Source organism: Pygoscelis adeliae, unplaced genomic scaffold, assembly GCF_000699105.1.
Source record: "Pygoscelis adeliae isolate BGI_AS28 unplaced genomic scaffold, ASM69910v1 Scaffold94, whole genome shotgun sequence".
In the NCBI taxonomy this organism is placed as follows: Eukaryota; Metazoa; Chordata; class Aves; order Sphenisciformes; family Spheniscidae; genus Pygoscelis; species Pygoscelis adeliae.
The window spans coordinates 391,744-408,723 of NW_008824547.1; the positions used below are offsets into that span (position 1 = coordinate 391,744).

General features: G+C 42.0%; 1 protein-coding gene across 1 annotated transcript in view; it reads left to right on the top strand.

Moving 5' to 3' along the window:
• Positions 1-16,980, top strand: part of POC1A (POC1 centriolar protein A) — a 63,978-nt gene that overhangs the window by 13,471 nt on the left and 33,527 nt on the right. The window contains exons 7-8 of the mRNA XM_009321846.1: positions 5,980-6,113; positions 16,353-16,421. Coding sequence (XP_009320121.1) covers positions 5,980-6,113; positions 16,353-16,421 — 203 coding nt within the window. The remainder of the gene's footprint in view (positions 1-5,979; positions 6,114-16,352; positions 16,422-16,980) is intronic.

A 16,980-nucleotide genomic window follows, 5' to 3' on the forward strand; every position in this document is an offset into this window, starting at 1 on the left:
ATTGAGTTCCAACTAAAGCAAGTTCTCTAGTTTCCCTTGATATAGAAAGGCAGAGAAGGTGTAGTGATGTTTAAGGAGCAGAGTTCCTCTGTTTGTCTTCCTTAACAGCGACCTGTGAAAGACTAGGCCTCTTCTGGTAGGTAGGAGCAATGAGAGTTACTTATCTCGAAGCAAATGTGGATTGTCTGCAGAGAAGCTATTAAGATTATGAAAGTCCTTTGGGTTCCATAAAAAAGTAAATAAAAGGTCCCCAAAAAGAGGTTGCTGCGGAGTGGGAACAGTCTATAAACTTTGGAATCTTTTTGTAATTTTGCTGTATATAGAGTGCTGTTCTTCTGCTTTTTGCATGTAGATGGAAACACCATTATGATCAGTTGATCTGACTGTTAAGCACCAATGTTGACACCACCATCATTGGAAAAGAGTTTTTTCTTGGGTAGAAAAAAAATCGTATTTCTAGCATCAGCTTCCTGCACCTGGGTTGTGTTTTATTCTGGCTTCTAAATGTGAGGTCCTCCTCTCAAGTGTATTTTCCCTGTATAGTCAAGTCGAGCACTCTTTGAACTCTTTCAGCTGTAAGCCTGCCTGAGCTCCTAGAACTCTCATATAATGATTTATTTTATTTCTTCAGTTATTCCTATACTCTTACACTCACAATCACTGCCAGTTCTCTGATAGTTAACAATCTAATAGAAATCAAGCCTTTTGAGGACTGTTCATCGGTATTGAGCATTACAATGATGAATATTGAAGTGTGACTCTGTGTAATAACTATTGTTAACTTGTGACCCATATCAAAACTTGGAAATGCCTTTCTGAAGTCTTGTTGCTAAAATAGGTAGCATGTTTAAATACTTGAACAGTATCAGATTGTCCTTTAACATACTTTATCAGCTTTTCAACAGTAGTAAGATCTGCAGTGCGTCTTTCCAGCCACAGTATAACTTGGCTCAAAAATGATCACTTCCTGCTTTCCACTTACTGCTATTAAATTGTCTGAATCTAATGTGGTTTAGGTTTGGCTGCCAGGTTTATTTTTTGTCTTGGAGTTATATATTTCCCCTGTATCCCACCCTTACTGAATGGCATTTTAGTCTGACACCCTTGCTATTGAAGTGATCTTTCCTGTTATGAGTGCTATTTTTAACAGCTACTGTGTAAATTCTAATTGTTTATTAAATTTTGGACTAGAAATAGAAGAAAAGCTTCTATAGGTATGTCGGTGATAAAAGGAAGACGATGGAAAATGTGGGCCCCCTCTGGAAGGAAACGGGAGACCCGTTACCCGGGATATGGAGAAGGCTGAGGTACTCAATGACTTTTTTGCCTCAATCTTCACCAGGAAGCACTCAAGCCTCACTGCCCAAGCCACAGAAGGCAAAGGCAGGGACTGGGAGAATGACGAGCTGCCCATTGTGGGAGAACATCAGATTTGAGACCATCTAAGGCACCTGAAGGTGCACAAGTCCATGGGACCTGATGAGAGATGCATCCAGGTCCTGAGGGAACGGGCGGATGAAGTTGCTAAGCCACTATTCATCGTATTTCAGAAGTCGTGGCAGGTTGGTGAAGTTCCCACTGACTGGAAAAGGGGAAACATAACCCTCACTTTTAGACAGTGAGAAAAGGAAGACCTGGGGAACTACAGGCTGGTCAGTCTCACCTCTGTGCCCAGCACGATCATGGAGCAGATCCTCCTGGAAACTATGCTAAGGCACATGGAAAATAAGGAGGTGATTGGTGACAGCCAACATGGTTTCACTAAGGGCAAATCGTGCCTGACAAATCTGGTGGCCTTCTATGATGGGGTTACAGCGTTGGTGGAAAAGGGAAGAGCAACTGATGTCATCTACCTGGACTTTGCAAGGCATTTGACACTGTCCCGCACGACATCCTTGTCTCTCTAAATGGGAGAGACATGGATTTGATGGGTGGACCAGTTGGTGGATAAGGAATTGGCTGGATGGTCACACTCAAAGAGTTGCAGTCAACGGCTTGATGTCCAAGTGGAGACCAGTGACGAGGGGCGTTCCTCGGGTTGGTATTGGGACTGGCACTGTTTAACATCTTTGGTGACAGGGACAGTGGGATTGAGTGCACTCTCAGCAAGTTTGCTGTTGACATCAAGCTGTGTGGTGCAGTTGACACGCTGAGGGGAAGGGATGCCATCCAGAAGGATCTTGACAGGCTTGAGAGGCGGGCCCATGCGAACCTCATGAAGTTCAACAAGGCCAAGTGTGAGGTCCTGCACATGGGTCGGGGCAATCCCAAACACAAATACAGGCTGGGCAGAGAATGGATTGAGAACAGCCCTGAGAAGGACTTGAGGGTGTTGGCTGATGAGAAGCTCAACATGAGCCAGCAATGTGCACTTTCAGCCCAGAAAGCCGACTGTATCCCGGGCTGCATCAAAAGAAGCGTGGCCAGCAGGTTGAGGGAGGTGATTCTGCCCCTCTACTCCACTCTTGTGAGACCCCAGCTGGAGTACTGTGTCCAGCTCTGGGGCCCCCAACATAAGAAGGACATGGACCTGTTGGAGCGAGTCTAGAGGAGGGCCATGAAGATGATCGGAGGGCTGGAGCACCTCTCCTATGAAGACAGGCTGAGAGAGTTTGGGTTGCTTAGCCTGGAGAAGAGAAGGCTTCGGGGAGACCTTATAGCAGCCTTCCAGTACCTGAAGGGGGTCTACAAGAAAGCTGGAGAGGGGACTTTTTACAAGGGCATGTAGCGATAGGACAAGGGGTAGTGGCTTTAAACTGAAAGAGGGTAGATTTAGATTAGATATAAGGAAGAAACTCCTCACTGTGAGGGTGGTGAGGCACTGGAACAGGTTGTCCAGAGAAGCTGTGGATGCCCCCTCCCTGGAAGTGCTCAAGGCCAGGCTGGACGGGGCTTTGAGCAACCTGGTCTAGTGGAAGGTGTCCCTGCCCATGCAGGGGCATGGGAACTAGATGATCTTTAAGGCCCCTTCCAACCCAAACCAGTCTATGATTGAGTCATAAAAGCCAAAGAAACCTAAAATTGCAGTGGTGGCTGTATGCAGTCACTTCATGCACCTGTGACTGCAAACATGCATTTGTAACATGTTCTGGAGGTGTGTTTGTAAGTCTTACTCTTCCGACAGTTTATACGCTTGCCTTTTGGTGGATTTAGTTTTGTGGCTCTTCCATGTGAAGCTGCCATCTCAGTCCCACTAGAGGGCATCTCTTCCCTTAGTACATGCTTATGCTGCCTGATTTCAAGGGAATCCATTTTAAAGATTGAGTTGCATCGAGGAGTTAATAGATAAGTAGCCGTGTGACAGACTTTTGCATGTTAAAGTTGGGTTGTTTTCCAAAACTGATTAGTCTTTTAGCAGTGTTGCTCTTGTTGCCAGGACTTGTTCCAACTGTGACATTTGTAAATGACAGTTGGAAGTAGAGAGTAAACTGCAAGATCTTTTGTATGGTGTGGTTTTTTGGTAAAGTAAAGTATGCTCTGGTCACATTTACTGTACAGGAGAACAGACAGATGCTTTTACTCCTCTCCTTGGCGCTAACTTTTTTATACAGCAGATCATCCCCCTACTAAAATGGCCGATGTTATTGCCTGACATTTTTTTCCTGTGCAAATTGTGTGTGGGTCACCACTATTGCAGGTCTATGGAAACAGCTCTAACCTTTCTTTATTGCTGTTCAAAAAGAGCAATTGGTACTTTTATACAGTTCAGCTGGGGCTGAATGGTGGTTATCTGTTCACTGGGGACTGTGGCTGTGTCAAGTCCATCCTAATTTATCTTCTGACTGCTGGTTACTAAGAGGTTACATTCACCGATTACATAAAAGTAGTATTGCCAGACTTGGGACAGCAATGTTCAGTCATTCTATAGGCTGGCATGACTCTATTTTAGTAATTAACTCCCCAGTATAAGTCCCTTAAGGGGCTGTTATTTGTCTAGGGCTTGGCTGGCAGAAGGGTAGGCTTGTAGCAACAAGTTACTGGGAGATGCCACCTTGTGCTGCACCGGATTTATTGTTTACAACATGAAATAAAGTGAGGTTGCAGGATGTGTTCGCAAGTTTTTGGAGAGGTGTTGTGAATGGTCTTGTGGGAGGTATGAGCTGTTTTGGCAGAAGAGAGATGAAGTTTTCTCTGAGCTTACAACAGCCAAGAACTCCTTGGGCACGGAAGCTGTGACTGCTTACACAGCCAGCCTGTGTGATTTCTTTCCATTATGAAAAGTTATTTTGGTGAAACTGGAAATACTTTATTCACTATCTAGAACATCATAAACTTTGTCTATTTCTGGTGTGATTCATTTCAGGACTTGCCTCAGTTGACAAAATGTTTGCTTTATCTGAATATAGACACTAATGGGGTGAGGAATGTTACAAATCACTCGGAATAAAATTTTCAAAGGAGAAATGTATTTAGCACTCTTTCAGGAAGAAAAACTCCGCGTAGACTTTTTCTCCTTTAATACATAGTGTAATACAGGGCTGGGGGGGTAGAGGAAGATCTAGCTGTGTGACAGAGGCAGTATGCACCAACAAGAATAACTGTTCAGAAGTTACCTGTGTTGAGTTAATGTTTTCTTCTGTGTTTTTTTAATAGTCCAGGTCAAGAGGGAGTTATGTTCTCAGAACTTAAGCTGAGGTATCTAGTGTTTCTGAGAGCTTAAAAAGTAGATGTTTTACAACTGAGCAAGGTTATGTCAGATTTCTGCTTCAAATCCACATCTGCAAAAGATAATATTTGGTTCTAGTGTCTTAAAATTGTATTTTGGTGTTTTTTTAACATGCAGTTTGGATTTGGAAGGTACAGTAGTCTCTCAAGGGAATATAAATTTAGTTGGGGAGATGTACTAGTAGTAGTAGATTTGAGATACCAGAACATTTGGAGGGCACATAGCATAATTAAGAATAATTGGATAGTTAAAACCCTTTTCAAGCATAGTCTTAATATTCTGTAATGTCATGTACGCTCAGAAAGCTGTGCATATGTAAAGTACTGCATGTTCTCATAAATAAATATGTTCAATAGCCTGTTTTGTAAAAGTTCGGGGAGGGGGGAAAAAAGCCCTGCATTAGATAGATGTTTAATATTACAGTGAACTTAAAAGTGTAGTTTGACTTTTTTCCTAGCGTTTTCTTTAAGTCTTTTCAAAATAACTCTTAGGCTTCATTGTCATGCAGGAAAGATTGCTTTATTGGAAGCTCACACTCCTGATAGTTAGATAGATTGTTTAATATTACAGTGAACTCAAAAGTGTAGTTTGACTTTTTTCCTAGAGCGTTTTCTTTAAGTCTTTTCAAAATAACTCTTAGGCTTCATTGTCATGCAGGAAAGATTGCTTTATTGGAAGCTCACACTCCTGATAGTTTGTCTATTCATACTTGTTTTAAATTTTTGGTGAGGTGAATTGGATGGCTGAATGACTAATGCTTATACTGGACCATTTTCAAGTTGGTGGTGGTTCTTTCCTAGTTTCTCTGAAACCCAATCTTGGTTAGAGTTGGGTAGTAAACCAAAAGAACCTGTGCAATGCCAACTTTGAGTTTCTTTCATCATAATTTCAGTCTTCTCCTTAATGTACCAGCATATAGAGTTTATTCTAGAATCACTTGGGAGCGAGAACAGCAGCTCCATGGTAGTAAAATATGTCAATGTCCAGCTCTCTCGCAGAATCGTATAGCTCACTTGTGCATATAGTTACTTTTTGGGGCTATGCTGGCAGCTTTTGTAGTCTTAAATCTCCCAGAATAATTGGCAAAGCTTCCTTTTTCCTTTCAATAAAGTAGTGCCTATTTTTACAAGAATTGAATGCTGCCCTTGTTCTCCAATGCTTTGAAGAGTTTTTGTGGAATGTTTCCCCCATGATAATTTTCCTGTTAAACTTTATAACAGAAAATTGGAATGTGCTTGTACTTTATTTTATTCTTTCGCCTTGGGCTTATGTAAACTGGTCTCGGTGATTATGTACGTTTTTTCCATCTTTAGTGCACAGTGCTGTGGTAAACAGTCTTTCCTTTCACCCCTCTGGAAACTATCTGGTTACTGCTTCCAATGATTCAACTCTTAAAATACTGGACTTGCTAGAAGGAAGACTTCTGTATACCCTTCATGGTCACCAGGTGAGACAAAGCCTTTTATACAGTAACATACAAACCCGTAACAAACTAGCCAAATTTGTGCTTGAGCCTTTCATTCTTCATGACCAAAAAATCTTTTGAGAACTTCCTTACATAAAACGATGACGATAGTACTAGTAATAATTTTTGAGATCATGACTGTTTTGAAGGGAAGGCCTATAGAGAGGGAAGGATGTAAGGCAGGAATGGAGAGGATGAGAAAACAAGGCAGAAAGGGAGCTCCAGTACTGAGGGTGCAAGCCTAAGTCCTAAGGGGCACAGTCGGAGCTGCACCCCAGACTCTAATCCTGGGTCTGTCGTGCACTCTGTACCACAGCTCTGACTCCCTCTCTAGAGTGGTGCAAATAACACTTGGCCCCCTGACTTAAGTGTTATGAAGATAAATCACCTGACAGGAGACTTAGGGACAGTAGTGGTAAAATGGAGGAAATATATTTTGCGATGTGATTTGGGAACATGTTTCCATTTTGTTAACAGTCTGAATTAAATAATTGAAGGTGATAAATGCTGCTGGTTGGTTAAGTTTAACTGATTGGCCTATTAGTATTATGCTGCTGGATGTGTTGCTTGTAAGGTTAATTATATGAATGCTTGGAGCTCTCTTTTTAAATGTTAAATGAAAATAAACAGACTAATTTCATTGTCCATGCTGAGTGGGGCTCAAAGGCATGAAAAAGCAGACCTGCTTTAAAGGTTCCCTTTCCAAAGGGACGAAGAAAACAGAAATTCTTAACCCACTTGTCCCTCTGTTAAACTGGGGGCTGAGTCTTAAAGCATCAAAACTAGCTGGGGAAAAATCACTGCCTGAAGCTGTTGGGGGTGGTGGAGATGGTTCTGGGCAATGATGATAGCCATGTAAGCTGCAAAACTGATAATTCAGGCTTGTGGCTTTAGTTTAGTGACTGCCTTGTCTGATGTATAAAAAGGTCGTTTGTTCTGTAACTTCTGTTATACTATGTGTTAATAAACTTTTCTCCTTTTTTTGTAATATTAATGGGAAAATAGGACAACCTCATACTTAAAGCTCTACTTCATGGGAAGATCTGATTAAAACTGACCAAAGGGTTCAAATGCTGAAAAGAATGAGGGAAAGATAATAAATGCTGGCTATCCTAACATGTAAACCTCGACTGCATAAAACTTTCTTACTTTGACTAAGTAAGAAAAAAACTGGATTAAACTGGACTAAGTGGGTACCCCTATTGATAGGGGCTGCAAAGCTTCTAGCTGTTGTCCTAATCTCCTTTTTCATATTTCTTTCGTGTTAGTTGATCAAGTGAGTGCTTAGGAAGTAGCTTTCTGGAAAAGGGTAAATGTGGAGGGACAGTGGATCTTTGCACCTCTCATCCTTGCCTCAGGAAGGGATGTGCCTGCTTATTGTTCTAGGCTGCTCCTCCATGAGTGCAGTGGCACAAAAAGTTTTGCTTTGAATGAGAGTCCAAAACTGATTATGGTGATGGAGGTCTTCGGAATTAGACAATAGAAAGTCCCTTTAGGCTGATGGTGTAATTAACTCAGGGCTTCTACAGAACAGTTGGTTTGTGAATCATCTGTTCAGAAGTAGAGTTAAAGTTCCATATTATTCCTGCCCCCTCCCCCCCCCCTTTCAGATCAGTTAGATGTCTGCCATGCTTTCCTAGGCATCTAACTGACATCGGAAATGCTTTGACACTGGCACAGCTGAAGGGTAGTTGCCATTGTGGGATTACACCTCCTTCAGTTCGGAAACAAGTAGAAGTATAAAAGTGGCTGGTAGTGCTTTCTGGTGGTCTTCAAGGGTATTGCACTGAGATAGCTGTGGAACCAGTCCTGGCACAGCCTTGGGCAGGTATTCCCTCTGCTGGCTGGCATGTGCTGTATTGTTGTGGGTTGATTCTTTTAATGTCTGATTTAACAGATACCTTGCTTTTCCACTAAAAGTATATGATAACCTGTGCTTCATTCGCAGTAAGCAACTGGCAGTGACAACAGGCCCTGCTTTCATCAGAAGCTGTTGGGGTGGATTCCTGCACCGGTGGCTGCTTCTCTAGCCTGCTCTGCTCATAGATAAACCCAGGCTGCTTAATACTGAGGGCTTTTTTTCTTCCCCTCCAGCCTCGCTGTGATTTCTGCCAGTATCTCCAAGCGGCTAAAAATGGAGTGGGTGTGGATTTTTTGGTCATTAAGTAGATTTGCCTTTTTAAGTGAGGGCTATAGGTTAGTCACCAAATGAACAGCCTGTTATGAAGACATTCTTGAGTTGTGACTTTGTGTGGGTGAATATGCTGGTTGAGACTTTGTTCTTACTCTGACAGCTGACTGCTGTTATGTTGTTCTGGGAAGGCAGCATGCGAATGGACACTTGAAGGAAAAAAAGGGCCTTTAGACATACTTTGACGCAACTGCTGGAGTGCCAGGAATTTGTTAGCAGCTGATTAGCTGTAGTTTACATAGGGAGGATTGCCAAGTTTACATTGTCTTTAATTGTAATGTAGCTGTCCCCCTTGTAGCAGAAGGATCGTTAGAGGCAGGAGTCTGTGGCTTGGAGCTGACATCTTGCAGCTGCAAAATATCATTCTGTATTGTGCTGCGTATTTTAATTCTGGAGTGCTTCAAACTGTGAAGTATTCTTGCCTAATACCATACAGATGAGATACCAGGTTGGTATGTAGGTCCACCTCTGGTGCTGAATCATCCTCAAGGAACAGAATGTTTTGGGGCCTGTAAGTCACCTCTGGAGAGTTGCTAGAGGAGAGCAGGTATGTACACAGTGCCTGTCTGTCCTTTGGGGTGATTTGATTAGAGCATTTCCAGACTGACTTCCTTAATGGAATGGAAGTTCTCAGTAAATATTTAGGAAACATCTGCATGGTTATGTTTATAAATAGGAAGACAGAAAATGCAAAGTTATGTTTCCCCAAGCAACCTTGACTTGAACCATGAAGTAGCTGTGTTCCACTTACCTAGGTGGCATAAGTGCTCTCTGCTCTGCTGGCTGACTAAAGAGCAAGATCTGAGCAGGTGCACAAGAAACAAATGTGCTCCTTTACTGTCTGTTGCCAGCTCTACCTAGTGACATTAAACATCCGTGCAGGCCTGGTCGTCTTTGAAAGGTGTGAGGACATCTCAGGGCTGCACAGACCTGGACCACTAAAGAGAGGGAAAGGGTGTGTTGCTAACAACAAGCAATTTATTTTAGATTAGTGTTTCTGAGTATTAAAAGGAAATATGAGTGCTCTATTCTTCCCTTGTATTTTTTCTTTTAAACTGAAGCTTTCAGGAGTTAAAAAGCTACTGAAGATTCAATTATAAGGTGCCAGTATAAATTTTCCCTATGTTTGCTGTAGCCCTTACTCCCTGGTGAAGGAAGGTGCAGGCATGACAGTCTTGCTCTGTGTAGAGATACAAGAGTCTTTCAAAGCTCAGTGGACTGAGAATCCTTGTGACTTCTTGTCAGAGGTATTCTGCATGAAAACATCCCTCGTTGCCATTGCCATCTCTGTCTCATGTGCTTTTCTCCTTGGCTCCCTTTCACTCTCCCTTTCTCTCCTTTGCTATCACCCCCATTGTGCAGTTTCTAGGAATCTGCCCTTCTTATCTAAACACTTTCCTTGTCCTTATCATTACAGATGTAGATTCTTTCCACTCCATCCCCACTTGAGGACAATACTCAGCTCTGTCCTGTACCTCTTGATTTGCCAGCGTGCAATGCCTGTGGTGACACTTCTTCCTCTCTCCGCATTGTCTTTGGTGTATCTGTGTTGTTTGTAAAAAGACAACAAACATCCATGGCTTTCATAGTTTTATTTTCCCCAGCTCTTGCCTCTTTCTAAGACTTGGATTTTCCTGTCTGATGCTTCTTCTGCAGGATATGTGCTGCATCCTGTACCAGATTGTGAGACAAGTGTCTAACTGTCACCTGTCTTGCCTCTTGTATTTCTTCCTGCCTCTGTCTTTGAATTCAGAGTTCTTTTCCTACTATGTATCCCGCTATTGTCTTTCACCTTTTTTGATGAGATTGACTAGATCTTCATAGCTGTGGGTTTCCTTGCTGCAAGTTCATAATTGATCCTGAGATACAGGCTAAATGCTTCTGCCTTACCAAAAGGTCTGTTAATTTGAATGGGTCTTCACTGAACTCTCTTCACTGCTTTATCTGCTGCTGAAACCAAGTGATAGGTGAAAGACACGACACCAGCATCTTGTCTCAGGCCTTCTATGTTCTTTGGCACTTGAATGCATTTATCAAGTTTCTTACTTGCTCTTGGTGTGTTCCTAATTGTCTTGATCACTTATTCTTTGCATCTTTTGCTCCTCTACCGTCTGTCACTTCAGTATCCATCTGTCCATGTGCCATGAAGCAGTTGAAAGCACTGTGAACAGTGGCAATGACTGCTCTGTTTATTTCTTTTATGCCTTGAACTGATGATCCCAGCGTGCTTGTTGCTGCCTCTGATTTGCTTCTCGGACCTCATCACTTCTCTCTCTTTTTTTTCTCTTTGCACTAGTTAATCTATTCCAGAAGAGTTTGACTGAATGTACTGGCTTGTATCTTCCCACTTCTACATCCCCTTTTGTGGGCAGCGGAAGAGGAAGCTTTCCTTTAATTCAACTATTCACATCCTCTAGATATGCCTTGTTCCAGCTCTTGGCACCTCCCTCTTATCTGGCGCTTCTCGTATGCATTAGTTTCTCCCAGGATTTAAAAAAAAAAAAAAAATCTACTGGCATCCTTGACCTCACTTGTCTTTCCAGCTACCTTCCCCTCTGCTTCTCTTCTCATTGTGCAGATGTGCATCATTAAACTACTCTCCTCTAGTTTATTCCTGGACCCTCTCCAGCCTGGCTCATGTTTCTTTTGTTATGCTGAAGCCAAAATGTTAGCTCTGTTCCTAGCTGAAGCTCGTAAGTCTGGCCTTTCTTGACTTGAAGTGACTGTTGGTATTGGCCCTGCTGTTCTTGAAATTGTGCACCTTCTGTCCTCCAGCAGTTCTATGGGGGAGGAAATGGTGCTCAAGAGGACTTTCTCTGTGACTGTCCACTTATTATTTATAGATGGTACACATTCATCTGCTATCTGCATGCAGGTATGACTGTTTGCTCCAGGTGTATTTCCATTTCTCCAAACTAAACTCTTGGCCTTTCTCTTAAGTATTTATTTCAGAGATCTATTTTTAGCTCCACCTTTGAAAGCTTTGTGTTCAGGGATGCTATTCCTGTTGTCTCTCGTCATCCCTGTGTCAATTGTTACTGATGCTAATAGCATCCTGCCAGTCACTCATTCAGTGTTGTAATCTGTGTCCTGGCTTCGGATGCCATCTCTCTAGATGATGAATGCATTCAAGCCATTCAGGATAGTTCTGAATGTCTTTTTCTAAGGCCACACTTAGTGTTTTGTGTAAGCTGATCAACCTGTCAATTGCTAGGGCAATAAAGGCCTTGTGATCACTAGCCTCCTTCTGGAGGAAGTGGGAAAACAAGGAGAAGGTATAATCTCTATCTCTGGGGGGTAGTCTGCACATAAATTAGATTGTGTAACGTGCTGTGCTTCACCCTTCTTGCCTACGTATGCAGCTAGAAGTGGGATGTCACCTGGAGTTTCAGCTACCATGGCATGGCTAACTGACCTTGCCCAAATCTTGTTCATTGGGAACACTGCTGCAAAGGACTAGGCTTGATTCTGTTATCATTCCTTCCATTGGCTTCCTTTTTTTGTTTCCAGTTTCTTTGCCGCATCCAGTGTGCAAACAATTTGTCCTTTTCAAGGCTCCCTGGGGCTTATCTCCACCCTGCCTGGTACTCCTCTTTCACTAGAGATGAGCTGAATATTGATTAGTGGCAATATTCTTCCCACTCAACACTTCCAGTGGATGACATTTTGCTCTCTTCTGTACTTTCTCTCAAACTTTCTGCAGCGCTCTCCCAGTATTACCAAAACTATTATTATAATTTCAAACTTTGACATGCACAAAAGCTCGACAGTCCTCATGTTGTTGGCCTGCTAAGGACTAAATAGAAATGTTCCTTACTGCTGACTTGGTGTATCTCATTGTCCAATCCTTTTTTCTGCAGCTTGGTGTTTACTCTAAGGTAAGAAGCTGTAGGAATTTGGGGACTGGTGCTAGCAGCTTGTGTGCAGCATCTAGCACAATCAGGATGCAGAACTGGAACTTCTGAACCCTCAGGAAATACTAATAGAAGGGCATTTGTATCTTGCTAAAGAAAGAGGAATAAAGCGGTCCTTTAGAAGGTTACTGTATCACACATTTTCTAGTTGCATGGGAAATAAGCTTAAAATTCTCCCTACAACTTGTATAGAAGAATATGCAACTGCTGCTTTCTGACACTTTTGATGCAAACAGTAAGTTTAAAGGGAAGAAAAATCTGAAGGCAGTTTTGAATTCTTCAGTCTCCAACCATGTACCTGTTGTCCAGGACTGCATCAGAAGCCTGTTGGATCTCTGCCATGCTTACCTGGAACAAATGGGAGTTAGGCTGTGTCTAATCACTGTCATGTGTAGCTTTTTACTTTTGCTTTGTGTGTTTATATTAAATTGTGAGAGTATTTGGCAAACTATTATTTGTATGTTGCTATAGCAAACCTGTTATATCTGGGAAGAGTGCTGTAAGTGTATGTAGCAAAAACACTTTTCACTTAATTTATGTCAACAAATCTGTAGAGGATGTTGTGTCTATAGACTTGTTTGTTCCCCTTCTTTCAATTTATAAAGGGACATTCAGTCTTTGATATCAGTTTCTATTTTGGGAGGAATATGTTCTGTCGAACTCTTTTTTTCCTTTCTGAATGCCATGACTTTGGAGTCAGTTCATTGCCTGTTTTGATGTGATTTGTATTGTGCTAAATTTTGTCTGAATACACTGAAATACTTAGACTGAAAAATAATTTTGTGGAATGTTGCTCCTCTCTAGTATTCCTCACTTGTGCTTGTTCCTGAACATTTTGTTTTAAGCAATGTGTTGAATGTGTTTTTTCGCCCTCCCAACCTCACTGGTTTATTGCAGTCAGAGTGCAGCTTCTGTATCCTCAGCTCTGTTATCTTTGAGCAATGTTCACCACTGCACTTTTCTGGCTATGTACTTGTTTCTGTCCTTCCTTATTGCTTATTTATCTTTTGCTTTTGTTTTTTGTTTTTTTTAGAGATTCTCCATTCCTGACAGTGTGGTCAGAGAGCTGAACTGCTGGGGAAGGTGGGTGGGACTAGAAAGCAGAGGCATATTTTGTTTCAGCTGATTGATGGGGGTGTCTTTGGTTTGAAATATCTGCACTATTTAATGCTGTGTTAGTTGATTAGTCACGTTATGACTGTGCATACATCTTGAAATTGCTGCTACTAGATCAATTCTGGCAAGATCTCTCGAGTGAGATGTTGCTATTAGAAGGCTTCAAAACCTTTTGAAATCACTGCAGGTGAAATGATAATATGGAAATAGCTTCTTTTAAAACACATTAAGGTAAAACACTTCACACTGGGAGTGACCACATCAAGACTCTAGTTTTGCTGGCATAACCTTGTGCCAGCATATTTGAAAGCACGCAGGACTGTGGGACACAGGCGGCAGTGCGAGTTGAGTGTTTATCCCAAATGCAATCTTTGGGTATTTGTCTACCTTCAGGATTTATAATGACAAGTTCACTTTTACAAAGTAGGAGAGAAAGAAGGGAAACCAGAAACAAACTAGATGTGAGATTTCTATGTGATGCCCATTGGGAAGATGTGAACTCTTAATAGAATAGGCTGTCCTTGCAACTTGATACAGGGTGAGGAGAAGCTTCTTACTTGCCTTCTGAGATACATGATCTTACTTGAAAGAGGATCACTCTACTTCTGTCAGGAGGTGTGTTTGTGTGGTGGGGTTTTCTGGTGGTTGTGTTGTGGCTTTTCTGGTTGTTTTTTGGGTTTTTTTTTTAATGTTTCAGCCTGTCACAAGTTCAGCTTGCTTTCCCAGCAAACTTGGCTGTAGGCAGCCCCTGGAAGTGCTTATTCCTGCCTCTGCCCATTTCAGCTTGGGCGAAAGCTCAGGCTTAGGACAGTCTGCAAAGTAACATGTTCAGTAGCTGACATAACTTCACTATCTGGGTCCTCAGCTGTTTATTCTAAGCAGAACAGTTTGCCTGTGCTCAAACACTCGTAACAATTTCCCAGCTCTGTTTAACTGCATCTCAGAGCACCTGCCTCATCCTTCCTATGTGCGTCCTCCTGCGTGCTTTCTGGAAGGTTGAGAACGTATTAAAATAGATGCGTGGTGTGAAATGCGTACTTTTACTCAAGCAGTACTGTAGCAGTCAGCACCATTTAAAAACTCTCAGAACTGACTGTTTTAAGAGCAAGGCTTCTTCAAAATGCAAGTGCCTGTGCTATACAAAGATGATCCTGAAAATGCATTAACTCTGGCATCTCTTCTGTGAAACTACTAAGAGAAAAGCAGTTTCAAGCCAGCCTTCCATTCTTCAGTTAAACCTGACAACTAACACAAACCTGCATAGATCGTTAGCCTGTAGCTTAAACATGGCGAACGATAGCGGTGTAAGGAGTGCCTGCTTGCTGCTTGCATTCTTCTGTGCTGCTGCAGGTGCCTGTTTGGTTTGAAGCCTCTATCATTGCTTGGCCGCATGCTCCATGCATAAGGGGATATGAAGCAGTGATTCTGTTTTGGTTTTGATGGCTTTGAATGTCCCCCGTGTTGACTTTGTCCTGCTAGTTGGTATCCAAAGAGAATAAGTGCCTCCTGCAAAACTCTGCTGTATTCTGTAGTACTATCTAAGTAGAAGCTAATATACAAATACAGTATATTCTGCAGATGCTGCTCTGTCTGCCATTCAGTGACCTGCTCTTCTTTCCAGTGCTCCTCAGGTAGCCTTGGCTTTTTCTTCTTCCTGTTCTGGAAACAGTGGTCTTGTATTTTGTGGACTTCTTGAGTGCCAAGTCTGAAATAAAATGAGTAATTGCATTCTGCTCTGAATACTGAATCTTGTGCGTTCAGTTATTCTGCTTGTACAGATTCCTTGACTTAAAATGCTTCTAACCTTGGCCGAATTAATTGATATGAATTGATTGCTTTGGCTGATAGCTGGTCAGGCATGTTTTGAAGTTATGTTGTGGTGGAGTGGGCAAGAGCTTTAAGCCTTGGGTCTTTTGCAGTGAGCAGTTTGTCTGGAATATCCTAGAAATATATAGGAGAGCGTGTGATGACTGTATAAAAAAAAAAGCAAACCCACAACCTTTTCCTTCATGGTGGAACTGATTCTTTCACATCTTGCCTGTAGCCCTGCCTGTTGGCTATTTTCATCCTCAGTCATGTGTTTTATGCTGTCCCTTAGTGACAGCTGTGTATGGTCAAAGAAAGGCTGTTGGGAAAGCATGTGGAGAGAAGATACTATTTTCTATGGAGAATCTGGTGCACACAGTGGTCCATGAAATACGTTGTCTTGTGGTGTAAATGTCTTGAAGATTCTGGGTAATGTTTGAAGTTCTGGCCCCTGGACTTTCATAATTATGTGAAAATCTTGGCTGAGTGCACTTTCCTTTCGTGGTTCTAGTTTTCATGGTGTGAGGAGGAGCTTGAAAAATGTAAATTCTGAAGGCTTGGCAGTTGGAGCTTGAAAGGTGGATTCATTACTCCTCAAATTTGTTTTAAAAAAACTTATATTTTTATAGGACACGGCTTATGATTCATGAATGCCTAGAATTGTCAGGTGTGAGGGTATTTTACTTGTAACAGTCTTTCTCAATATGCCCTTTGCTGCTCTGTGTGTATCTGTGTTTAAATCTCTTTTCCCCCTTCAAACCTTTCCATCAAGTGGCTAACTGAAGGCTGCATTTAACAAAACTCAACAGTGTCACTGCTTTTAATAGATGAACAGGAGTTTTAGGTATTTCTAATTCTAAAGGGAAGTGAGAATGATTGAGGGGGAAGAAGTAAAAGCTTGAAGCTGTAAAACTTGGTTTGTTCCTGTCTGTCTTAATGCCATAGATATTGAAAAGTGAAAGAAGAAAAATTCTTGAACTGGGGGCAAAAATGTGGGCAGTGGTAAGTAAGTGCCAGTGAGCTTAGCATGTTAGTTGTGGCCCACTTACCTGACAGATAAGAGCTTTTTAAATTTTGCCTTTAGATTGCTGCTGTCAAATGGGTAATACCTTGTAAAGCTGTAATGAATAGAGCTTTATAACACTTTGTTTTCTTTCACGTTTTTTTAAACCTATCTTTTAAATCTATTTGCAGGGACCAGCCACCTGTGTAGCCTTTTCAAGAACTGGAGACTTTTTTGCCTCTGGAGGTTCTGATGAACAGGTATGTGACTGGTTTAATTTGATAGTTTTGTGCCTTGTTACTGTTTTTGAGGCATCTTCCTGCTTTCAAAGAGAAAACATTAAAAATAGTGAGATATATTAAACATAAACTTTTCTTAGTGAGGAAGCACTTCAGCTGGAGTATCTGGGAATGGGTATGTACAACAGAGGAAATATTATCCTGTATACAGCCCTTGATATATGCCTTTCTGAGGCATCTGCTGGGGAATAAGTTAAATGGGTGTATGAATGGCTGTGTTGAGGTACCTTGAATATCATGGGGCTACGCTGATGGATCGTCTCCTGATCTGCCACTGGCTAGTTCTGAGACAGAAGCGTAAGGACAAGTAAGCAGGCAGGGATGCTTCCCTTGAATACTCTTCCAGGCCCCACTGGTCTACAACACGCTGTATTTCATACTCCTCAATGCTTTCCTCCTGCCACAGATCTGTCCTCTCAGTCTTATTTGAGACGCTGTAGCTAAGCCATCTCCAGTGACTGAGGCCAGATGGTTTTGAGTCTGATTGGACACGAATATAGGCTACAGATCTCTTTATTAA